Source organism: Barbus barbus (genome assembly GCF_936440315.1).
Source record: "Barbus barbus genome assembly, chromosome: 35".
In the NCBI taxonomy this organism is placed as follows: domain Eukaryota; kingdom Metazoa; phylum Chordata; class Actinopteri; order Cypriniformes; family Cyprinidae; genus Barbus; species Barbus barbus.
The window spans coordinates 1460757-1485311 of NC_136763.1; the positions used below are offsets into that span (position 1 = coordinate 1460757).

The 24555-nt window shown below is 36.2% G+C and overlaps 3 protein-coding genes across 4 annotated transcripts; 2 read left to right on the forward strand and 1 right to left on the reverse strand.

Moving 5' to 3' along the window:
- Positions 1–637: 637 nt before the first annotated feature.
- LOC306855262 (mitochondrial import receptor subunit TOM20 homolog B) lies at positions 638–6667 on the forward strand. Its single transcript, XM_079393816.1, has 5 exons — positions 638–890; positions 2357–2403; positions 2519–2600; positions 5815–5957; positions 6096–6667. The coding sequence occupies exons 1-5, from the start codon at positions 764–766 to the stop codon at positions 6138–6140; spliced, it is 444 nt and encodes a 147-aa protein (XP_079249942.1). The 5' UTR covers positions 638–763; the 3' UTR covers positions 6141–6667.
- LOC306855261 (RNA-binding protein 34-like) lies at positions 6357–11925 on the reverse strand. 2 transcript variants are annotated; one of them, XM_079393815.1, is made up of 11 exons: positions 11563–11925; positions 11132–11276; positions 10917–11038; positions 10048–10243; positions 9906–9965; positions 9783–9826; positions 9620–9703; positions 8861–8924; positions 8733–8775; positions 8520–8638; positions 6357–8164 (listed from the first exon to the last, which is right to left on the reverse strand). In XM_079393815.1, exons 1-11 carry the CDS (start codon positions 11586–11588, stop codon positions 7865–7867), a joined length of 1203 nt encoding a protein of 400 aa, XP_079249941.1. In that variant the 5' UTR covers positions 11589–11925; the 3' UTR covers positions 6357–7864. The 2 variants fall into 2 exon arrangements, with proteins under 2 accessions (XP_079249941.1, XP_079249940.1); XM_079393814.1 differs by having other exon boundaries at positions 6833–8164; positions 11132–11279; positions 11563–11675.
- Positions 11915–23370, forward strand: LOC306855260 (tubulin-specific chaperone E). The gene is made up of 17 exons (XM_079393813.1): positions 11915–11937; positions 12492–12639; positions 13028–13112; positions 13186–13362; positions 14826–14911; positions 15536–15635; positions 16659–16761; positions 17863–17939; positions 18022–18114; positions 18195–18259; positions 18350–18414; positions 20588–20740; positions 21128–21281; positions 21532–21600; positions 21686–21745; positions 21820–21911; positions 22532–23370. The coding sequence occupies exons 2-17, from the start codon at positions 12537–12539 to the stop codon at positions 22625–22627; spliced, it is 1578 nt and encodes a 525-aa protein (XP_079249939.1). The 5' UTR covers positions 11915–11937; positions 12492–12536; the 3' UTR covers positions 22628–23370.
- Positions 23371–24555: the final 1185 nt, after the last annotated feature.

Consider the following 24555-nt stretch of genomic DNA (forward strand, 5'->3'; position numbering starts at 1 on the left):
CAACTTCAAATTTGGATTAAAACATATTTTGTAAAGTATTTATTTTATATAATATGTAATAATAATAGTACGGTACATGTTATTTACAGTAAATTTAAACTTTTATAACTTTTTTTTACTTTCGTTTTTTGAAATTATTTAAATTCTGCAATAATCTGCAATTATCTTCTTTAAAAGGAGACCAACCTTAGGTCTGTATTCAAAGGCATTCATGAATTATAACAATTTAACTGTAAATAGTGCACTTTCAAGTCTGTTTTCTAAAGGGGGGGGGGGGTGTCCTTTTTTAAGTTTTTTTTTAATTTTTCAAATCATGTTTAAATGCCACAGAACTTGGAGCAACTTCTACAAATCTACGTGTGTATAAATATAATTAATCAAAATATTACACAAAAACTCAGCCTCTGTGTTTTGTATCAAATAAGATTGAACTGATATTATTCATCTGTGGATCTTTACTGCCACCTGCTGTATAAACAGAAGACATCATTGTTCTAAAGGACGGGTTTTTGAACATAATTTATTTTCCTCATAAAGATATAATATTCTTACCTTGTTTGATCTCCTGTGGAGTGAAGAGTGAGGAGTAAAGAGTGTATTTCTGATCAGGCGGAAGCAGCGGCAGCTCAGCTGTCACAGGGTTTGACGTCACTGGGGTCTTTCCTCGTGTGGCTCTCCGTGAGGGTCATGCAGTCGGTCTGATCGCTGTTATTATTGTTATTATTATTATTTCTCGTGTCGTGTTGTTCTGATCTCTCTCGTCATGATGGGCGGCAGCAGCAGCAGCAGGATCGCGGCTGGTTTGGGCGCGGCGCTCTTCGTCGGTTACTGCATTTATTTCGACAGAAAGAGACGGAGTGACCCGAACTACAAGAACAAACTACGAGAACGTGAGAGCATCTATCTATCTATCTATCTATCTATCTATCTATCTATCTATCTATCTATCTATCTATCTATCTATCTATCTATCTATCTATCTGTCTGTCTGTCTGTCTGTCTGTCTATCTGTCTGTCTGTGTCTATTTATGTCTGTCTGTCTATCTGTCTGTCTGTGTCTATTTATGTCTGTCTGTCTGTCTGTGTCTATTTATGTCTGTCTGTCTGTCTGTCTGTCTATTTATGTCTGTCTGTCTGTCTGTCTGTGTCTATTTATGTCTGTCTGTCTATCTGTCTGTCTGTGTCTATTTATGTCTGTCTGTCTATCTGTCTGTGTCTATTTATGTCTGTCTATCTAGCTGTCTGTCTGTGTCTATTTATGTCTGTCTGTCTGTCTGTCTGTCTGTCTGTGTCTATTTATGTCTGTCTGTCTATCTGTCTGTCTGTGTCTATTTATGTCTGTCTATCTGTCTGTCTGTGTCTATTTATGTCTGTCTGTCTATCTGTCTGTCTATCTAGCTGTCTGTCTGTGTCTATTTATGTCTGTCTGTCTGTCTATCTATCTGTGTCTGTCTGTCTATCTATCTATCTATCTATCTATCTATCTATCTATCTGTGTCTATCTATCTATCTGTGTCGTTCTGTCTGTCTATCGTTCTGTCTATCTGTCTGTCTATCTGTCTGTCTGTCTGTCTGTCGTTCTGTCTGTCTATCGTTCTGTCTATCTGTCTGTCTATCTGTCTGTCTGTCTGTCTGTCGTTCTGTCTGTCTATCTGTCTGTCTGTCTGTCTGTCGTTCTGTCTGTCTATCGTTCTGTCTATCTGTCTGTCTATCTGTCTGTCTGTCTGTCTGTCGTTCTGTCTGTCTATCTGTCTGTCTGTGTCTGTCGTTCTGTCTGTGTCTGTCTGTCTGTCTGTGTCTGTCTATCTGTCTGTGTCTGTCTATCTGTCTGTGTCTGTCTATCTGTCTGTCTGTCTATCTGTCTGTCTGTCTGTCTATCGTTCTGTCTGTGTCTGTCTGTCTGTCGTTCTGTCTGTGTCTGTCTGTCTGTGTCTGTCTGTCTATCTATCTGTCTGTCTGTGTCTGTCTGTCTATCTGTCTGTCGTTCTGTCTGTGTCTGTCTATCGTTCTGTCTGTGTCTGTCTGTCTGTCCGTCTGTCTATCTGTCTGTCGTTCTGTCTGTGTCTGTCTATCGTTCTGTCTGTGTCTGTCTGTCTGTCTGTCTATCTGTCTGTGTCTGTCTATCTGTCTGTGTCTGTCTATCTGTCTGTCTGTGTCTGTCTGTCTATCGTTCTGTCTGTGTCTGTCTATCGTTCTGTCTGTGTCTGTCTGTCTGTCGTTCTGTCTGTGTCTGTCTGTCTGTCTGTGTCTGTCTGTCCGTCTGTCTATCTGTCCATCTGTCTGTCTGTCTATCTGTCTAGTTAACCTGTACTAGTTGTAACATGCAGGTGTGTTGATGAATGTGATTTTGTTTCAGGAAGAAAAAAGCAGAAGGTGGCTCAGGAGAAAGCTGGATTATCAAAGGTAATTCCACACACATTTATTGTTACAGATGTTATTTTTTCTTGATATAGTGAATATATGATATTTGAAACGTTCCCTAATGGTTTTCCTCTTTGATATCTCTGTGTTTGTTCAGTTACCAGACCTGAAAGACGCCGAAGCCGTTCAGAAGTTCTTCCTGGAGGAGATTCAGCTCGGAGAAGAGCTGCTGGCTCAGGGTGAGAAATCATCTCTGTCTCACACCATAGACACTGAGATAAACATTAAGTCCCCTCAATAACTACAAATGGTCAGACCCCCCCATATTAGGAATTCTCGCTCTGATCTGCTGCGCTCCGTTACTCAGCGCTGTTTTTTGGTTAGGATGAAAAATAGGTTTAAAGATGACATTTTTAGGCTGGTCTGCCCCAGCGGTCTCACAGCGCTTGTCAAAATAATTAAGCTGGCCAATCAAATCAAAGTAACAGATCGTGAATTCCAGCACGAAGCATCAGTTTAACACTGAAAGAGAGCGAGGTGAGATGGAAGTAGTGAAACATTTCATATTTGACAATGGTTAAACAATAGAAATATTAAAAAACTTACAGTAATATCCAGCAATGCAAACTACTCAACTTTATTATTTCCTCAAATTTGACTGTTTTGAATGAAAAACATGGTATAATTAATGTAATTCAACAGCATGTGACGAGACGTTTTGCATTTTTGACCAATCAGGAATACAAATAAGAGTGAACCTGTGCATATTTAAAATATTATTTGTTAATAACTTATTACTTCCCAACTAGAATTAGACGTAGAATTTCCTTCTCCGTTCTATTTTTTAATTTTATTATATAAACGTTACTTTACTTTACTTTTAGCAGACACTTTTATCCAAAGCGACTTACAAATAAGAAAAAGTAACTAAAACTAAAAGTTAACACTCTATACACACACATTTAAGAAAATACAGAAATTAAATAAAATTGACAAATGCATACAACAACAACATTTCAATAGTAAACATAAAGGAAAAAAATGTATAAAATAAAAATAAAAATAGATCCTTTGCCGGTGTCCTAGCCCGGTGGAGTCGATGGTCTTCACACGAGGGCTGCTGTGGTATAATAACCTTTTTTATACCCATCTAACAAATCACTGCTAGAATTCAGCTGGACCCACTTTCCTGTTAATCACTAAAAATGGCCAAGCAAGTGCAGACACTGACAAGATACACGATACAGTACGAGTCTCACACTCGCTCAAACACATGCATTTGTTTCTGCAGAGACTATTTTAGTAACACTAAGACACTTTTTGAGATATTTTGAAGTAGTTGTCATTTTTATATTTTCTGTCTTCATTGTAAAGTTTTAGTAATTGTGTTTTTGTCATTGTTATTAGGTTTCTATTAATTACTATAGTTTTTATTAATTTGTATTTCAGTTTTAGTTATGTAGTACATCAAGTTAGACTAAACAAAAATGAGAAATGCCAACTAATATTATTTAATAAACAAATTAATAATTATTTTAATTCAACAAAATTATTGTTGTAATGGTTTTAGTTAACTATAATAACTAGGGGTGTAACTGTACATGTATTCAAACCATTCGGTACGAGGCTTTCGGTTCGGTACGCATTACAAACCCAACGATTCGTTGGAGGAAAATAAAAGAGATTAAAGTGTGTGAAATACAATGTTATCCACTGTGCTCAACAAGACAGCCCAAATGATGTAAACAATCAAAAAATGATGATCTCGTATCGACGATAGCCAGAGATATTGTCAAAAACATCCATTATTGGCAATATTAAGAGTATTTGGCATTTCTAATTAATGTAGGCCTGTTACATTCTTATTTTTATTATTATGAAGTTACTTTTATTATTAAATTAAAAATACAAATAATTTGCCCCGCAATATTACCACATAACTATTTAACAAGGCTATTTACTCCTCAGTTAAATGCTGTATTTTAAGTCTTTTAAAGCAGGTCTATTATACAATGAATTATAGGCCTATAATTAAAATATTAACACTGCAGTTATCAATAAAAATCAATGAAATAAACTTTGAAGCAAGCTAAACCTGTTTAACATGAAATCTGTTTCCTCTCATTTTTTTCCCCACTATGTAAGGGCCACATATTAAGGGAATAAATTAAGAGTTAGCTATATACCGTTATCATCAGCGTGTTGAAGTAGATTGGTCTCTCAACGTCTCTGAGAGAATATGCGGCGTCAGATGCAGAAAGCTCCGTCATTACGTTTTTACTTTCACTTTCTGCATATAGTGAATTGTCTGAGAATAAAGGGATAGTTCACCCAAAAATGAAAATTCTGTCATTAATTACTCACCCTCATGTCGTTCCAAACCCGTAAGCCCTTTGTTCATCTTCAGAACACAAATTAAGATATTTCTGATGCAATCCGAGAGCTCTCTGACGCTCCATAGACAGCAAGAATACTATCACGATCAAGATCCAGAAATGTAGCAAGGACATCGTTAAAATAGTCCATGTGACATCAGTGGTACGGTAATTTAACCGTAAGCTACGAGAATATTTTTGTGCACAAAGAAAACAAAAATAACGACTTTATTCAACAATTCGTCTCCTCCCTCCACCCTCGTCTCCTCCCTATAGCGCCATTTTGGAGAGCATCACATATGTAAACAATGTACTATGCACGCGGATATGCTGTTTACGTTCAGATCAAAGCGTAAACAACGTAAATAGTGCATCAGCATATAAACGTTGTTTACATATGTGATACTCTACAAAATGGCGCTATAGGGTGACGCGGAGGAGACAAATTGTTGATTTAAGTTAGTACATTTATTTTTTTTCCTTTTTATGTTTACTATTGAAATATTGTTGTTGTATGCATTTGTCAATTTTATTTAATTTCTGTATTTTCTTAAATGAGTGTTAACTTTTACTTTTTCTTATTTGTAAGTCGCTTTGGATAAAAGCGTCTGCTAAATGACTAAAAGTAAAGTAAGTCGTTATTTTTGTTTTCTTTGCGCACAAACATATTCTCGTAGCTTACGGTTAAACCTATTTTAACGATGTCCTTGCTACATTTCTGAGTCTTGATTGTGTTAGGTTCCTTGCTGTCTATGGAGGGTCAGAGAGCTCTCGGAATACATCAACAATATCTTAATTTGTTTTCTGAAGATGAACAAAGGTCTTACGGGTTTGGAACGAGATGAGGGTGAGTAATTAATTTTTGGGTGAACTATCCCTTTAAGACGTTCACCGGCATAACTCTTGCACAAAGTTTGCACGTTGCTTGTGTGATATCCATTGGCTCGCCTTCATGGTTTAAAATATAAATATTTCCAATATTGCGACGTAATTACCCCCCCCCCCCCCCCCCCCCCCCCCGTATCGCAAACGTACCGAACCGTTACACCCTGGTTAACCCTGGTCCTCTCTCTGTCAGGTGACTATGAGAAAGGCGTGGATCATCTGACGAATGCGATCGCCGTGTGCGGTCAGCCGCAGCAGCTCCTGCAGGTCCTGCAGCAAACGCTTCCTCCTCCAGTCTTCCAGATGCTCCTCACCAAACTGCCCACCATCAGCCAGGTGACGTGCATTTGAAACAATTAAAATATGCAATATGCGCATATATTATCTGTTTCATATTCATGAGACGAATACGTGTTTTTATGATTTAAATGTCTTCCTCAAAAGCAAATCTAATGCTTCTCTCTTCTGGTGCAGCGTATCGTCAGCGCTCAGAGCGTCAGCGATGACGACATCGAGTAGAATACCTGCAGCAGCTCTGTGACATCACTTCCTGTCTGCTTCGAATCTGGCAGTCGCTCCTTTCCATCTGGTTCTCAAACACTAAACGCACAGAAACAGATTTAAAGAAGCGTTTGGGATAAAATACCATAGTTTTGTTTTGAGCTTCTGAGTTAGTCCTGTTGAAGTTGACGTGGGTTTCAGTGTATTTGAATGACAAGCATGACCAAGTTTTTTAATCAATTGTTTGTTTTACTAACAAAGCATTTTGGGTTCACAAAATTATGAAATATGCAGTAAATGAGGCTTGTAGACGGGATGTTTACAGCGTCCTTCGTCTGTCATTGATTAATACTGAAGCAGCCGGTTGAAGAAAACACTCACGAGAGAACATGCTGCTGTCATTTATCTGTGTTCATGTATTTAAGTTATTTTTAAAGGCTGAGAGACGTCTAATGTGGATATGAAGCACATTTAAAGGTGCTCTGTTTCAAGTAGGGGAGAGTTTCCTCTTTTTTAACTCCAAAATAAAAAAAATCATTGTATCGAGTCAATGTGTCAGTCATTCATGTGCCTCCATTAATAACGTGCTGCACAATTGCGATTTAAAGCAACAGATCATCAAAAAATGAAAACAAACTTAATTTGCTCTCATATTAAAATAGACAGTCATATGGTCAAGTTTCAGTGGATTAACATTAAATGAATTGGGAACCAGCAATGCAGACAGTGTTTATTAAATATAACGTGATGTGTGACCCTGGAGCACAAAACCAGTCTGTCGCTGGGGTATATTTGTAGCAAATTATACATTTTTCTTTTATGTCAAAAATCATTAGGATATTAAGATCATGTTCCATGAAGATATTTAGTAAATTTCCTACCATAAATATATTAAACTTCATTTTTGATTAGTAATATGCATTGCTAAGAACTTCATTTGAACAACTTTAAAGGAGATTTTATCAATATTTAGATTTTTTTGCTCCCTCAGATTCCAGATTTTCTAATAGTTGTATCTCAGACAAATATTGTCCGATCATAACAAACCATACATCAATGGAGAGATTATTTATTCAGCTTCAGATGATGCATAAATCTCAATTTTGAAAAATTGACACTTATGACTGGTTTTGTGGTCCAGGGTCACATATTAATACATTGTTCATTAATTCATGATTTTACATAATACACTAATGCAACATTGTTAAAAATGTATTTATGTAGAAATTATAATTACCTCTGATTAATTAATGCTTGTTAATGATATCTAATGCAATGATTCATGTTAACATTACTGGAAAAATAAACATGAAGTGAAAGTTAAAAATTGAAACTACATATGTATTTTTTGTTGTTGTTGTTCATAACACAATACAAATAATAATGTGAATACACCATAAACCCAAGTTTTTGTTTGAAGCTAAATTATATGTTACAGCTGTCGGGACAGATTTCCCGGGAAACTGCATACTTCCATCATTTAAATACAGAAAAGAAGTTCAGGCTACTAACAAATGAACCTGTTTGCTACCATAAAGTAAAAGCGACACACTCATAATAAAACACGAATCAACAGTTTCAAATAATCACATTTATGCTCACAAAACAGCGCCGATCTCTAAACCAGTTACTGCTTTGGGCTGTTTGCCTATAAATAGGCTAGTTATCTGATATGAATAGCAATCCTTATGTCAAGTGTTTCCAAACTTTTGTGACATAAGAACACCAAACCTGTAAAAGCATTAAATATGAACATTTGGTTTCTTTTTCTTGTGCTTAATTTTCTTTTTGAGTCCTTTGGCTCTTTTTGCAGTAGGATCTGCCATCTCTCCTTTGAACGATGAAGCTGGGGTTTGTTTCTTGCCAGGATTTGTGTTAAAGTTCTTTCCTCCCGTCTTATTTCTGATTTCTTGCTTTGACCCTTTGAATCTTGAAGGGGTTTTCTTTTGTTTTTCCTTCTTCACAGATCGTTTCACTCTGATTTTTCGATCTAGTATTCTGGAGCCGTCGAGTTTCAGTGCAAACATCACCGAATCTGGGCTCTGAAACAGAAGGAAACATTTCTGTGAGATTTACCACATTAAACATGAATTTTGAAATAAATTTAATTTTACTTCCAGAACCGCTTTATTAACCCTGTAAAGCCTGGCATGTAAAATAATGAGGAGAATTTTTTTTTTTTAAATTGGACCTTTTTTGAACCTTTAGACAATAGAAAGCTGAAGCTGGACGTTTCTGCACTAAAAGAGCTTTTACTGGATAAAACACTAATCAATCAGACAATAGAAGACATGCAGTAGATTGAGTGTGAAACACGTTTAACAGCAAAGTTTTGATGATGATGATGATGATGATAATATAAAGGCCTTGAATGTGTACATCAACAGTCGGCTTTACCTCAAACAAGATGTAGCCGAAGCCCTTCCCCATCCCAGACGCTCGGTCTCGCACCAAACGCACAGCCTCCACATTCCCACACTCCTCGAAGTGTTCACGCAACGGAAGCTCCATAATATCTGCCGTAAAAAACAAATAACGTGTTCATAAGAGAAACGGTGGCGTTTCAGAAGATACTGAGCTGTAGAGAGATTTCCAATCACTGTTACTCACCGTACGGTAAATTTCCCACAAATATAGACCTTTTATGATCATGCTGTGGGGAAGACAATGATTGATTATTATATAAACACATTTAAAATCAGCTGAATTATATTAACAACATTATTAATGGCACTCACTCCGCTGTGCCGAGAGACGCGATCCACTCGGATATGAAACCCTGGTTTAATCTCCTGCCCGTTCCTGCACAAATTCAAGAGTTTATGACAATATATTTGGATTTCATTAAACAGCTGATAAAACATCACAATAATCCACACCACTCCTGTCTATCAGTTATCATCTGGAGAAGACTAAAGCTGAAACACATCCAGCATTAAGATGTTTTAACTAAAACACGAGTCCATAATAACGCCTCCTCCAGGTCTGGTCTGAATCAGGAGAGAAATCTGCAGATCAAGCAGCGTTTACAAGATAAAACAGCTCTAAACAAATATGAGTCTGGATTTTGATGTGAGAGACAACAGGAGATGCACTTTTTCACTGGAGGAAGAGATATTATAGACTCTATTATAGATGTTAGTTAAAAACATCTTAATGCTGGATTTGTTTCAGTTTTTGTCTTCTCCAGATGTTAACTGATGGACTGGAGTGGTGTGGATTATTGTGATGTTTGGACTCTCATTCTGACGGCACCCATTCACTGCAGAGCATCCATTGCTGAGACACTGATGCTGAGACACATTTCTACAAACCTGATGAAGAAACACACTCATCCTGATCTCAGATGATCTGAGGATGAGCACGTTTTCAGATAATGTTCATTTTTGGCTGAACTATTCCTTTAATTTAAAAGTCATCAATCAATCTGATATGGAAGATCATGCTGTAATTAAACTTTTTATTATGCAGTAACTGAATACGGTCAACACTCGTACCATTTCAGGGCGCCAGCAGCTTCTTCTTCCTCTTTGAAGACGATGTAAGCATTAATATTCTGTTTTTTTGGATGAACTTTCCTCCTAGAAATGGACAGACAGGCTCATTATATTAATAACAATCAATCTCATCAAACTCTTCACTATAGGATGCTATACTCACTGGATGGCCGCCACTTTACGGGACATAGTTGGGTCTTCTTGCACCTGCAAAACACCTCTATTAAAACTCAAACTAGTGATCTGAGTTAATACAACGATATAATGACCAGAGCAGAAGACGCACCACTGAACGGAAGCGGACCGACTCGATGTCTCCAGCCTGCTTGAACAGAGACAAAAGCATCTGCAAAACAAAATACAACACACAGGATTTAATGGAAACATCAGTGAAGATTCAGATTAAGTTGTGTATTAAACTGAAGCACCTTCTTCGTGCAGCTGGGAGGCAGATTCCCCACAAACACCGTTCGTTTCATTTTGATTCGCTCCTCTGCCATGTTCTTTCTGTGTTTAACAGGCCGCTCCTCTTGAGTCGTTTCATCCGTCACATCTGGATGTTCACGTTTCACTTTCTTTGCACTTGTTTGTCCTTCATCATCTGCATTCTGTAGAGCATTCTCCCTGTGGATTTCAACATCGAAAATAAATGTCCATGTGTTTTCCATTACATTTTCACTTGTGATTACGGCATTTGTTTTTTAAATCACTGAAATCCATTAACTTTATTCATTTAAATAAAATTTATAAATTTTAATAAATTAATTTATGAATTATTTTAGAATGAGACCAGGTCCAGCATACAGAAATAATAATAAAATAATAATAATAAAAATAAATAAAACAAGACACGGATAATAAAATAAAACCGGATAAGTGAATAAAAATACATTTATATATTTGTACTGTTATGCAATTAATTTTCTTTAATTAAATTCCTTAAAATTAATTTAAAAAATTACTTACCAAATTAAATTATTTATATTACTTATATGCTAATGATGCATTCAGGGCAATTTATGATTTAATTAAAAATAATAATTTGCTCAAATTTGCACATTGTTTTGTTTTGCAAGCAAGCTTTACTTATTTTAAAGCTGAATATAAGTACTTAGAAAATATATTCTTTAAATATATTTCATGAGGTTTTATTAACGTCCACTACTTCATTAAAGTAAAGAATAAAATCCCATTTAATAGCAGTTTTTGTATTACTGTAAGGACACAGTGTTGTGATCTGACTGATCATGTCTTATAAATGCGTTTCATTACACAAAACACAAGCAGAATCACTGACCTGTCCTGTACCACCTTCTCAGCTGCCGAAAGCGTCTTTGAAGTCTTTTTCGATTTCTGTTTCTGACCCTGACCTTTGACATCAGTGTTATCAGACGGTGCTGGTGTGACTTTAGATTCAGTCTGATGAGAGGAAACACAGAACAACCACGATTAGCATCACAACGCTGTCATTTCAAACACCACAATCACGTTTCTCATCTGATACACCCGTACCTTCGGTGCAGGAGCGAAGACTAAAGTATTTGCAGATGATGTGGAGGAGAATAAAGATGATAAAGCTCCAGTTTTGTGTTTTTCTGGGAACAGGCTGCTGGACACCTGACCGACCGTGTAATCTCCAGCATCTCCAGCATCACTACTGCTGCAACAACAACAACAACAATACAGATTAAAGATCCCAAAACCAACATAATACAAAGATACCATGGTAATACCATGTTCTTTAGGGTTTTAAGACGATAACACCATAGTTATCACTGAAGAACCTTATACACATATACACACACACACACACACACACACACACACACACACACACACACACACACACACACACACACACACACACACACACACACACACTTTAAAAACATAGCATTGCACCGTTCAATTAACTGATGTTTATTTAATGACAGAAAACACACCTCTTTACAAACTGCTTCTTCTTCATGATGTCACTCTGCGCGCATGTCTGAGTAAAATCCTGAATATCTGTCAGATCTTAATGTCGCTTCTGCTGAAGATGCGCACAAACACGTTTATCTCGCTCACACGCGCGTGCGCAGAGTTTACTCGCCCCCTGGAAACAACACACACCGATCATCGGTTCCTGACCCGGAATCATTCTCATTCAAAGACCCGCATCAGAAACACGAGTTTAAATAGAAAAAGAGCATTTACAGATTATTCTATGACCTGTTTGAATAAAACACGCGTAATAATAGCAGCGCTTCAGACCGCGGTTTGTTTCTCATCGGCGCTGGACCTCGTGATGTCACTTCCTGTTTACGGTTCTGCGGGTAGGAATGATGCAGGAACATTTCATTCTGTTATAATTGAAGTTATTTAATATCTAACTCATTCTTCTTTTTGTTTATGCTTATAGAGAATCTTTTATAATGTGATTTAATACATCTAAACATGTCTCTTAATCTGATCATAAAGCGAATATATGATGAAAAACTGAACAATATGTTTGCAGCTGATATTATATCATATTCCAGTGTTTATCATTCAGAAGTTTCCTCTGTTTTCCAACTGCTCTAATTTCATCCCTTAGATTTATACACAATGCAATTTTTCGCTAGATTTGTGAGGTTTAATGAGTTTATGTGTGATTTATTTGTATATTTGTGTGTCTTTTCCTGTGTAATTCTTTTATGTGTTATGATTGTGATCGCCCTGTTCTTGTATGTCATTTTAAGTTCTGCAGTAATGTTTATATGATATAATTTAATATATTATATTATCGTTTTATGATGTTTTTAATAGTTTTTTAGGTCTGTTAGTATAGTTTCATGATCCTGATGCGCAAGAAGGTGAATTAGATCTGATTTGTGTCATGTTTTCTCAGTGACTGATATAGGATATAGACCATCATCATCATCATCGTCGTCTGATGAAGACTCCGGAGGTGTTGGAGGATGCTGGGGGCAGACGGGTGAGCTGTGATGGAGAGAGAGGAACTGTCCGTTACGTGGGTCCAGTTCCTCCCACTGCAGGTCCGTCTCCGTTTATTCAGCTTTATACACTATACTGACAAAAGTATTGGCACCCCTTCTAATGAACAGGTTTGACTACTTTAGTAATCTTAATGTACAAATCTTAATGTTTAAGCATATAATGATATTCTAGGGAATTGTGTGCTTCTAATGTTATAGCAACAGTTTGGACAGAACCCTTTTCTATTCTAACATGACAGTGTCTCTGTGTATAAGACACGGTTCAGAAAGACATGATTGATTCAGTCAGTGTGGAAGAACTTGAACCTCTGGTGTGACTTTAAGAGCCAAAAACACCAAAGACACTATATGGACAAAAGTATTGGGACACCTCCTTCTTTAGAGCAGAAAAAGGGGTCTGATGTCCGTCCGTCTTCTGCTCCTGCAGGTCTGTGGCTGGGAGTGGAGTGGGACGATCCAGAGAGAGGAAAACATGACGGGAGTCATGAAGGAGTGCGGTACTTCACCTGCAGGTGCTCATCAGCGACTAAACAATTACAATCAATGACATAAATATTAACAAAGCTTGTGTGTGTTCTCCATCAGACACCCGACGGGCGGCTCCTTCGTTCGGCCCAAGAAGGCCAGTTTCGGTGAGGATTACGTGACGGCTCTGAAGCAGCGCTACGAGGTGGAACTACAGGAGGTTATCGGAGAAGAGCTGAGGATCTCCAGCAAAACCGTGATGATGGTCGGCTTTGAGGATGTCAAGCAGAAACAGAGGTGGGGTTTGATTTTGTAAACTGTTGTGTTTCATATTTACACCACTGTATATCACTTACACTGCTGCTCAAACGTTTGGGATCAGTAGGATTTTTACCCCTGGTTTCACAGACAATGCTTAAGTCTGGTCCTGGACTAAAATGTAAGTCTGAGCTGTTTCAACTGAAAGAAACTTGCACTGACTGATCTTAAAACATATCAATGTCTTTAGATTCACACCAGTAATGTTTTTTTCTAATGCAAGTTTATAAACATGACTTAAATTTTACTTTATTGACACACTATTTTCCCATTTTGATATTGTGATGTTGCTTTGACACAATTTGTATTGTTAAAAGCGCTGTATAAATAAAGGTGACTTGACTTGGCTTAAATGTCCTAGTTGAACAATGGCCTAATCCTGGCTTAGTCCAAGCCCTGTCTGTGAAACCGGGCCATTATGATTAAAAAAAACTCTTCTGCTCATCAGAGCTGCATTTATTTGATCAAAAATACAGGAAAAACAGTAATATTGTGAAATATTATTGCAATTTAAAAACTGTAATGTTAAACTGTAATTTATTTCTGTGATGCGCAGCTGTATTTTCATCATCATTACTCCAGTCTTCAGTGTCACATGATCTTCAGAAATCATTATAATATACTGATTTATAATCAATGCTGGAAACCGTTGTTAAATGTTTTTGGAACCTGTGATACATTTTTTTAGGATTTCTTTGATGACTAAAAAGTAAAAAAAACAAAACAGCATTTATTCAAAATAGAAATCTTTTGTATCAGTCTTTACTAGCACTTTATCAATTTAACACATCCTTCCTGAATCAAAGTATGCATTTCTTTTAAAAAAAGAAAGAAAAAAAATGACTGACCCCAAACTTTTGAACAGTAGTGTATATTTTTACAAAATGATTCTATTTTGAATAAATGCTGTTCTTTTTTAAACTTTTTATTCATAAAAGAATCCTGAAGAAAATATCACAGGTTATAAAAGATATTAATCAGCACAACTGTTTCCAATATTGATAATACATCAGTATAGAATGATTTCTGAAGGATCATGTGACACTGATAATGTATAATGATGCTGAAAATTCAGCTTTCCAACATAGAAATAAATTTTATTTTAAAATATATTAAAATAGAAACCCATTATTTTAAATTCCAATAATATTTCACAATATTACTGTTTTTTTCTGTATTTTAGATTAAATTAAAGGCAGCCTTGATGAGCAGAATAAACTTTAAAATCTTTACATTAAAAATCCTACTGATCCCAAACTTTTGTTAATGTGTATTTTGGATGTTTTCTTTCCACTAGTCTGACATATAATAGATATAAGACATATAATGGAAGCAAAAACACAGTTTTGTCTGTAGTGTCTTGTCTTAATGCACATCTAGTTCTATTATTAGGGAGGTTTTTTCAGAAGCTAACATGTATGATGTTCTTTGTGCTCTCGCAGGCTGGAGAACCTGACAGAAATCGGTCTGAGGAGATGCGAGGTGTCTGGTCCAGGTCCAGAGAACGAGATCAGAAACACCACACCATGTATCCTTCAAAAACACATCATTGATGGTCCCAGACAGGAACAAGAAGACTCTTATCGTTTGCGATATACTGGTAAAAATGACTTTGGTCAGGGCTGTACTGTGCAACAAACATCGGTTTGAGCCTTGAGTAAATGTATTACAGTAGCACACTTTTGTGTGTGTTTACAAACCTGGTGTCCAACAAAGATATCCTTTATTGACATGCTTTTTCTCCAAATTAACTTCATAACATCAGTTTCTCTATCTGCGTTAAAAATTCTCTGTCTGCATTTTATTCAGCGATAACTGGATATCTTTGTCCATATTAGGGATTTCCTGGAGCGTCGTCAGTGCTATAACTTCTGTGATGCATATGTGTTTCTGCACAAGAGCGCCCTCTGGCTTCCAGCATGAATTAAATAGTCATTGCGTGTGCACAACACCCTCTTTTGGGAAAAATTGGAAAGATAATGCTTTTCTCTAAAGAAACAGGATTTGTTTGGTCTCTTAGTGAATGCATACGATTCCCTGAATTATCGTCACTGATATCGTTATCGCAATAAATACCAGAAATTATCGTGATATATTTTTGAGCCCATATCGCCCATCCCTAGCATGAAGCTTCTTTAACAGCGTCTCTCAGTGGCTCAGTCTCTGGATCTTTCTGGAAACCTGCTGAGCTCGTGGGAGGTGCTGGCGGCGATCACCGAGCAGCTGGAGTCTCTGCAGGAGCTGCAGCTCAGGTGAAGCCCTCTGATCACACCTGACATCATTTTACAGGCTTCCCACGGGAATTTCTGGAATATCATGGAATTTTAAAAAGTCTATTCCAGACATTGAAAGTCAGGGAATTTAATATTTGTTTTGTCCAAGTCATGGAATATCAGGGATGTGTCTGTTGCTCCAGAAGCGCCTCCTGCTGGCAGAGAATGAATCTGCATGTTCAATAAGCCCCTCTCTCTCTCTTTCTGTTTTCTGCATCAATTTTCATATTCTTAATCCCGGCTGAAGCACTTTTGTTTCAATCTATAAAAATAATCAGCCTATGTTATAGTTTAAAGTTAAATATATTAGTAGCTATTAATAAGGTGAGTGAGTCTGAGGGTCTTATGAAAGCTAAATACAAATAAAAGGTGAACATTCATTTCTTTGTATCATTTTTATTTCTAAAATATGATATAGTTTTCAGAAGTTTGTAGGTACATTTGTTGTGGGCGTTCTTGCCAGTTTTTCTGAGGCTTTTAAAAATATAGTTCATATCCATATCAGAATGATATCGTATTGACCAAAAATGAAGAAATATATCGTGATATAAATTTTGGCCATATCGTCCAGCCCTAGTTTCCATTTATCAAAATGTAATTTTTCTATACAGTATTTTTTTTTATTTGCCTATTGTTATGGTTGGGCTATTTTTAGCGCCATTTTATTCCCTTCCCGCTCGTCAACTTGCAATCACTTAAGTCAAATGCAGTCACCAGGCTGTGCCTGTTAACTAAGGCAAACATGCCAGGAATATGCCAATTTAAAAAGCTTTGGCTACAAAATTTCAAAGCCTCTGTGTTAAAAGCAGACGACAGAAAAAGTTTGTAAAACTACTATTGAGCTATCAAATATTGGAGAGGGAGAACAACAGTGGCATTCATTATAGGTCATGGAAATTCAGCTTTGTAGTCAGTGAAAGTCAGGGAAAAGTCAGAGAATCTGACATTTGGGAACTCTGATTTTATTCCCTTCTGAGGTCCTGTTTCAAAATCTCTGTGCAGTCACAACAGGTTGAGTATCTCCGGTGAGCCGAGCCGTTTAAGCCCCGCCTTCTCTCGTCTGAGGGTGCTGTCACTCAACAGCTGCGCCCTCACCTGGACTCAGGTCAGATATATGTGTTCAGGTGTTGTTTTGGTTTGTGCTCATTCTCTGGTGTACTGAATTATATCATATTTAACAGTACATACTTACACTTACACTACTGGTCAAAAGTTTGGAATAATATATATATATATATATATATATATATATATATATATATATTTATTAATGTTCTTCTGCTCACCAAGGCTGCATTTATTTAATCAAGAATACATTAAAACAGTAATATTGTGAATTATTTAAATTTATAATAATTCAATAATTAAATTGTAATAATATTTTACAATATTGTACAAATACAGCAAAACAGTAATACTGTGAAATACTTAAAAAAATTACATTTTAATATTTCACGTTATTATTTTACTGTGTTTTACAGTAATATTGTGAAATACTTATTATAATTAAAGTAATGCATAATAATTATGTAATTATTATTACTAAATGAACATAATAATAGCAATGAATTATGATAAATTAATAAAATAGTATTACTAAATAATACATTATTTATTAATATATTATAATTGTATTTATTATTAATATAATATATTAATAATAAATACAATGATTAAATTAATAATTCACTAATTACTTAACTGTAATTATATTTCACAAATATACTGTAAAAATAGTAATATTGTGAAATGTTTTAATTAATAATTCATAAATTAAATACATTGTAATACTATTTCACAATATCACTGTAAAAATACATTAAAAACAGTAATATGGTGAAATATTTAAAATTATAATTAAATTAATAATAATTAATAAAATTTTATTTTTTACAATATTACTGTAAGAATAAAGTAAAAACAGTAATACTGTAAAATATTTAAAACTTAATAATATTAATAAAAATGTAAAAATATAATAAAAACAGCCATTCTGTTCAATTTAAAACAATTATTATTTTAATATTAATAATAATTAACTAATACAATTGTAAAAAATATTTCACTATAATATTGTTTTACCGTATTTGTGATCAAATAAATGCAGCCATGATGAGAACATTAATAAATCTGAATTATTCCAAACTTTTGATGTGTTTGTGAATGTGTCTTCAGCTCTGACCTCTGACCCGTCTGTGTTTGGCAGGTTCTCCACTGCGCCCCCATGTGGCAGAGGTTAGAGGAACTTTATCTTGCTGACAATGACATCACAGAATTACAGAGGTACAACACTGAATCACGTTCAGCTCACAGAGCACAGATATTCCTCATGTCACAGGAACCAATCATGCTTTCCTTTATCCAGACCAGAACATGTGCTACAGGCTTTAAAAGTTCTGGATTTATCCAATAACCACATAGTCCAGGAGACAGTGCTGCAAATCTCACATTTACCCTGGTAAGAATGAACAAATAATGAAGATGCAAAACATGTATCATAACAACATCATAACTGTGAAATAATGTTTGAATCTTCAGTTTGGAGAAGCTGAATCTGTCCAGCGCCGGTTTATCTGTCATTCAGTTCAGTGATGCTTCACCAGGTACCAGAGTGTTTCAAACCTGTATATTTATAATGTGTGTGTACTGTACATGCATGAAATAAATAAAAACTATATTTTCATGCTGTGAAGGTAGCAAGACAGCTTTGTTTCCTGCGCTGAAGACACTTTTACTAGACGACAACGATATTTCAGAGGTAAATCTATAAGAATATCATGTGAATGGGTCAAAGACGTCTCATTTTAGTGTCTGCATCAAATTGAATTGACAAAAGTGATTTTATATACACAGCTGGCAAGCATATTAAATGCAAGTAAGTGTCTGCTTTAATGTTCCAAGTAACTTTTGTGAAAATAGAATGTCAAAATATGAGTGAAATAATGTTCCGTCATTCAGCGTAACTGATATATTTATGCAAAACCGAGACAACATTCTGACCTGTACTTATTAAAGCATTTCAAAGAAATGGTAACCATACTAAATTTGATTATATTTTAAATGATTAAACCTTCTTGCTGGCAAATGGGTCAAATCTGGTGATTGAACAATTGATTTGAAATTTTGTCATTAATCACTGACCCCCATGTCGTTCCAAACTAGGGCTGTATACCTTGGAGAACCTGGCGATACGATACATACCTCGATACACAGGTCACGATTCGATACGTACCTCGATACAGAGCTGTCTCGATACGATTTGATACAATGTGACACGATTCGATACGATTCAATAAAAATACATGGGCCAGAGCCAATTAGTTAATGCTGAACACATTTAGTCAACAAACAGAACTCTGCATTTTTCTTCAATTTATTGAAGACAAAAATGCATTATAACAAAGTGCATTTTGCTTAAATATTTGCAACTTTAAGTGCTCTGATTAATTGTACACAAATTGTATTAATCTGGAAATTACCACAAGTCAACATTTAACTTTCCAAGGGTACAGTCTGAGCTCACACAAGCACAAAATCTTCTTCTTATTATTCTTAACTTCTTATTAAATCTTCTTATAATTCTTTTTTGTGACACCATGTACTGCCATAACATATTTCACTATGAAATCACTTAAATGCTACATCTTGCTTTAACATTTTCCATGAGTTTTTTTAAACTCGCGGGTGCCGCTGCGCCCCCTAACGGCTGGGCGGAGTATCGATACTAAGGGCTAGAATATCGATACTGTATCTTTTTTTATTATATCGGTATATATCTAAGAATCGATATTTTGAGCACACCCCTAAAAGCTTTGTTCGTTTTCGGAACATAATTTAAGATATTTCGGATGAAAACCGGGAGGCTTGTGACCGTCCCATTGACTGCCAAACAATTAACACCGTCAAGGCCCAGAAAAGTGTGACAGACATCGTCAAAATAGTCCATCAGGTTCAAAAAACACATAAGTTTCCACATACCGTACATTATTGTTGCTCTTCTTTCTGAAACGCGTTGTTTTTTTTACAAAGCTCATTGTTCTGAAAAGCGTGGTGTGCTCTGATTGGCCAGCTATCCAGTGCGTTGTGATTGGCCGAATACCTCAAGCATGTGATGGAAATGTTACGTCTCTTACCATATATGGAAACACACAGCTTCTCAACGACAACAATACTACAGCGAGAATAAAAGTCCCGCCTTCTTTCTTTGTGTAACCCTTGATGTTATGCAAATCTTCCCACACAGTGACGTAGACGTGGGGGGGGGGGGGGTGTTTGAATGAGGCGTTTTAGGAAGGCGTGGATGAGCCTTAACTTTTAGAAACGATATCTCTTTGGGTTTGAGAGTCTTCATGACTTTACGGATCTTATATATGCACGAACAGCTTGTAACTTGTAAAAAAATAATTTTTAATGCCATCTAATGATTCTTGATCTAAATATCCTGACAATATCCTTTTTGTTTTATCAACTGTTACTACACTGAATGACGTTTTAATTTGTGTCTACTATAAATCATGGTAAAAATCTATTATAGTCGTCATTTAAAAAAAAAAAAAAAAAAAATTCACAGGACACATTATAATGGAGGGGGGGGGGGTCAAGCTGTATTAAACTTTTATTGTTTTGATGCGCGAAAACCCTTTTTGGTTTATTATTTTCAAAATATATACTTTGTGTGTCTTTATATATACATAGTACACATGCATAGCCTATATTATGCTCACAATTTTTTTTATTTTGGATGCAATTAATCGTTGGCCAGCACTAATATATATATATTTTATATTTACGCATTGAGCAGATGCTTTTATCCGAAGTGACTTGCGTCTGCTAAATGCATGAATGTAAATGCTATTTTATGTCAGTTCATGTTTGGTTTATGCAATGTTTTGTGATGGTTTCAGTGATGAAATGTCTGTCTGTGTCTGCAGTGGCGTGTGGTGAACGAGCTGGAGAAGCTGCCGTCTCTTCTTCATCTGTCCTGTAGGAGGAACCCGCTGCTGCAGAGAGAGAAGAACCTGGAAACCTCGAGACAGATCATCATCGCCCGACTGAGCCGGCTGCAGCTGCTCGACATGAGACAGGTGACGCTCAAACACATGGTTATGGGTACTTGTCATTTTACCCTCCAGAAAAGTCATTTATGAGGTGGATATGACTCATATAGTCTGATATAGTGAAAATACAAACAAACGCTCCTCTAAAGATCCTGAGACGCACTGATTTTACTAGAAAATGATGGAGAATCAAGTAAAGCTGAGCTGCTTCAGTCCAGAAAGAGTTCATCTGGAGATATGACTGCAGTTATTCTGACCTTTACTTGATCAAAATCAGTCAAGATTTGACACGAGAAGCAGCAGCTGATGTTGGATGTTTCTACAATTACACTAAAAGAGCTTTAACTGGATAAAACACTCTGAACTATCAATCAGAGACAGAAGACATGGGGCTTTATCCGGTGTTGTTGTCAGGTTTTGTCGGATGAGAGGAGGGGTGCGGAGCTGGATTACTGTAAGATGTTTGGATTGGCGTGGCTGAAGGCTGGAGGTCACCGTGAGCCGGAGAAGAACGACCCGAACACAGAGTTCATGAGCGAACACCCACGATACCTCGCGCTCATCCAGAGTAAGTGTTTAAACTGAGCTGGAAGCTCCGCCCACAGAGGAATCTCATTGCTTCTGCTTATTTGCATATTAAACATCTCTGATACAATCTTATAGAGACAGAGCGACATGCGTCATAATCTAAAAACAACACAGTTCTGGGTTCTTTAGCTTGTTTGCTGTGCACCTCGTCACTCAGCAGCTTTAAGCATTGTTCTGTATTGTGTTATAATCAGAAATAAAACACTCTGTTGGTTTGTTTGTTTGTTCAGAGTACGGTGCTCCAGAGGAGGGCGAGCTGAAAGAACAGAAACCATTTGCACTAAAAAATCAATTATTAAGTACGAATCTTCCCTCATCTCATCAATACAGAGCATTAAACCCTCACCATATGAGCGTCTCTCAACATCTCTGCTTTGATTTCAGCCGTAACGTTCGTTTGTCCGGAGGATTCAGAGAGGAAGCCCATTGAGAAGAAGCTGCCAGGTAAAAGCACGCTTTAGAAACGCTGACAGCGTCACGCATGACGGATGTTTGAGGTGTTTTTCTGCTGTTTTCAGGCTCGATGATCGTTCAGAAGGTGAAGGGGCTTTTACATCGGCTGCTCAAGTTACCAGGAGTGGAGTTAAAGCTCTCCTACACCTGCTCCAAGGTAAAACACACATAATCACACTTCAGCTTTAAATCAGCTTCAGAAATGCACTCATTTTAATTCATTTATTCGTTTTTCACTTTTACTTCCTACGATTATTGTATTTTTGTATTTCTTACAAATGATATTTTTATGATATAAGCTTGCATTGCTTAATATATTTGAGATGCTATTAGTGTTTGTTAATATTTTAAATGTGGTTTTATCATTCTATTTTCTGTTTTCACTTTAATTTTAATACTTTTGTTGTGTTTTGTAATTGTATTTTTTTTTTTACCTGTCTATATGGTTTTATTCATTAGTTTTAGTTTATTTTTATACTTCAAATTAAATGAGAAATGAAAGTAGCTGACATAAAATAAGTTTTGTTTGTTTTTGTATATATAATTTTGTTTCAGTTAATATTTATCTTATGTCAAGTAACAAAAAATATTTTTTATGGTTTTGGTTTTGGTTGTTAATTTTAGTAATTTTATGAGTTTTTGTTAGTTTATTTGTTTAGTTTTTTTCATTTGTATGTATAGTTTTTATGAATTTTGATTTAGTTTCTTTTTTTTATCACCTGAAGTTGCACTAATGAAGCTGAGATGAAATAAGTTATGTGATATCCCATCCTATAGATGGCCAGCAGAGAGATTGAGATCGATAACGATCTGAAGCCGCTGGAGTTTTACTCTGTGGAGGACGGCGACAGAATTCTGGTGCGCTGGTCCTGATGAAACCGCAGGGAATTGTGGGACATTTGAGTCTTACGGACTGACAGACGAGTCCATCATCTTCTGCACTGACCACTGAAACACTCCACCGATCAGAAATCATTATCACGCAACGTTACTCCTCCAGAAAACAAAGCATTGCTAAACTCCCTATAGATAGCATAAACTATTTATTTAGTATTTGGTTTGTATCCTTCAATGTCTGTGCGAATCATTCCAGTCTCTGACCCCCAGATGGCGCTTCATTTCGCTGCACCAAACATGCCTGGAGCAAATATTCCAGAAAGACACTTTATAAGATCAGGTGAATCTCATAAAGTAATGTACAGGTCACATTTCACCCCAGTATCGATGTTTGTTTTTCACATTCAAGTAAAATCTAATTCAGTACAGCGTACGGCAAAACTGTACTTTCATGCTACGTTTAAATTATAATGTACATTTGTTTTGTTCCCATGTTACAGAAGGCAACTGAAAATTGCTTAATTGTCATTTAAAAAATGTCATGATGCCAAAATATTAATATTAGCCTTTGCAATTTATTTTTTATTTTTTGGTAAAATTATCAGGATTTTCTTGACATAATTCATGAAATTTAACTACATATTAAACAGTAATTATGTTTGCAAATCTGTGGGATCTGAATCATTTATTAAATCATTTCGTTAAATCACAATTACTTATATTTTAAAGCTGTCGGGACGGATTTCCCGGGAAACTTTATACTTAGTTTTTCCTTGCACAAAAAAAATTAAAGTTTCACGCATTACTAGACTTGCTTTTTAAAATAATTAGAAGCGATGTCGAAATTGAAAATGAATGGCTCTTTTGCACTAATTATTGTTAGTGAATCGCTTGAAATGATCGAAGTCACGAGTTTGAATTTGAATCAGTCGAAGCAGTTCCAGTGTAAATGACTCAATTTGAGTTTGTAGCTTAATTGACTATATTTGAAATAGTTTGAGCTGCAGTTCAGTTGCTGACAGTTCACTAGAAATCAGTTGAAAGCATCCAGTCTCTCACACCATTGAAGTGAATCTTCAATTTATCAGTATATTGTAATAGATATTTGAAAAATTATGGCACGATTCACAATTCTGAGAAGAAATTTCAGAACTGCTGGTTTGTCGGAATTGTGAGACAGATTTGCTTTTACGAGAAAAAAGGTCAGAAATCTGAGATTAAAAGTTGCAATATCTTTCAAATGTAAATTAAAGGTAAACTCAGGATTCTGGAGGAGGGGGGGGGGGGGGGGTTGCGAGGTTAAAAAGCTGCTATCACCTTTTTTATTCCATGGAGGAAAATAATTTAAGCTTTTTGAAACTGAATTGCGTCGCAAAACGATCCACTGTTTCTAGCACTAAATGGATCGTGGATGGCAAATCATTTGATTCAGATCGGGACTTCGGAGCGGGTTCATGAATCATTTGATTCAGATCGGGACTTCGGAGCGGGTTCATGAATCATTTGATTCAGATCGGGACTTCGGAGCGGGTTCATAAATCATTTGATTCAGATCGGGACTTCGGAGCGGGTTCATGATCATTTGATTCAGATCGGGACTTCGGAGCGGGTTCATGAATCATTTGATTCAGTTCGGGACTTCGGAGCGGTTTCATGAATCATTTGATTCAGTTCGGGACTTCGGAGCGGGTTCATGAATCATTTGATTCAGTTCGGGACTTCGGAGAGGGTTCATGAATCATTTGATTCAGTTCGGGACTTCGGAGCGGGTTCATGAATCATTTGATTCAGATCGGGACTTCGGAGCGGGTTCATGAATCATTTGATTCAGATCGGGACTTCGGAGCGGGTTCATGAATCATTTGATTCAGATCGGGACTTCGGAGCGGGTTCATGAATCATTTGATTCAGATCGGGCTCCCGTAATAAGCTTACAGTTTTCAATTCAAGTTTATTTAGCGCTT

Excerpts from the sequence above, each read along its gene's own strand:
- LOC306855262 (XM_079393816.1), top strand. The coding sequence starts at position 764 with ATGATGGGCGGCAGCAGCAGCAGCAGGATCGCGGCTGGTTTGGGCGCG. Across the intron at positions 891-2,356 it reads CAAGAACAAACTACGAGAAC|GAAGAAAAAAGCAGAAGGTG; the intron begins GTGAGAGCATCT and ends ATTTTGTTTCAG. Across the intron at positions 2,601-5,814 it reads AGAAGAGCTGCTGGCTCAGG|GTGACTATGAGAAAGGCGTG; the intron begins GTGAGAAATCAT and ends TCTCTCTGTCAG.
- LOC306855261 (XM_079393814.1), bottom strand. The coding sequence starts at position 11,588 with ATGAAGAAGAAGCAGTTTGTAAAGAG. Across the intron at positions 11,039-11,131 it reads TCTTCGCTCCTGCACCGAAG|ACTGAATCTAAAGTCACACC; the intron begins GTACGGGTGTAT and ends TCCTCTCATCAG. Across the intron at positions 10,244-10,916 it reads GAGAAGGTGGTACAGGACAG|GGAGAATGCTCTACAGAATG; the intron begins GTCAGTGATTCT and ends TGAAATCCACAG.
- LOC306855260 (XM_079393813.1), top strand. The coding sequence starts at position 12,537 with ATGAAGACTCCGGAGGTGTTGGAGGATGCTGGGGGCAGACGGGTGAGC. Across the intron at positions 13,113-13,185 it reads GTGCGGTACTTCACCTGCAG|ACACCCGACGGGCGGCTCCT; the intron begins GTGCTCATCAGC and ends GTTCTCCATCAG. Across the intron at positions 18,115-18,194 it reads CAAATCTCACATTTACCCTG|TTTGGAGAAGCTGAATCTGT; the intron begins GTAAGAATGAAC and ends TTGAATCTTCAG.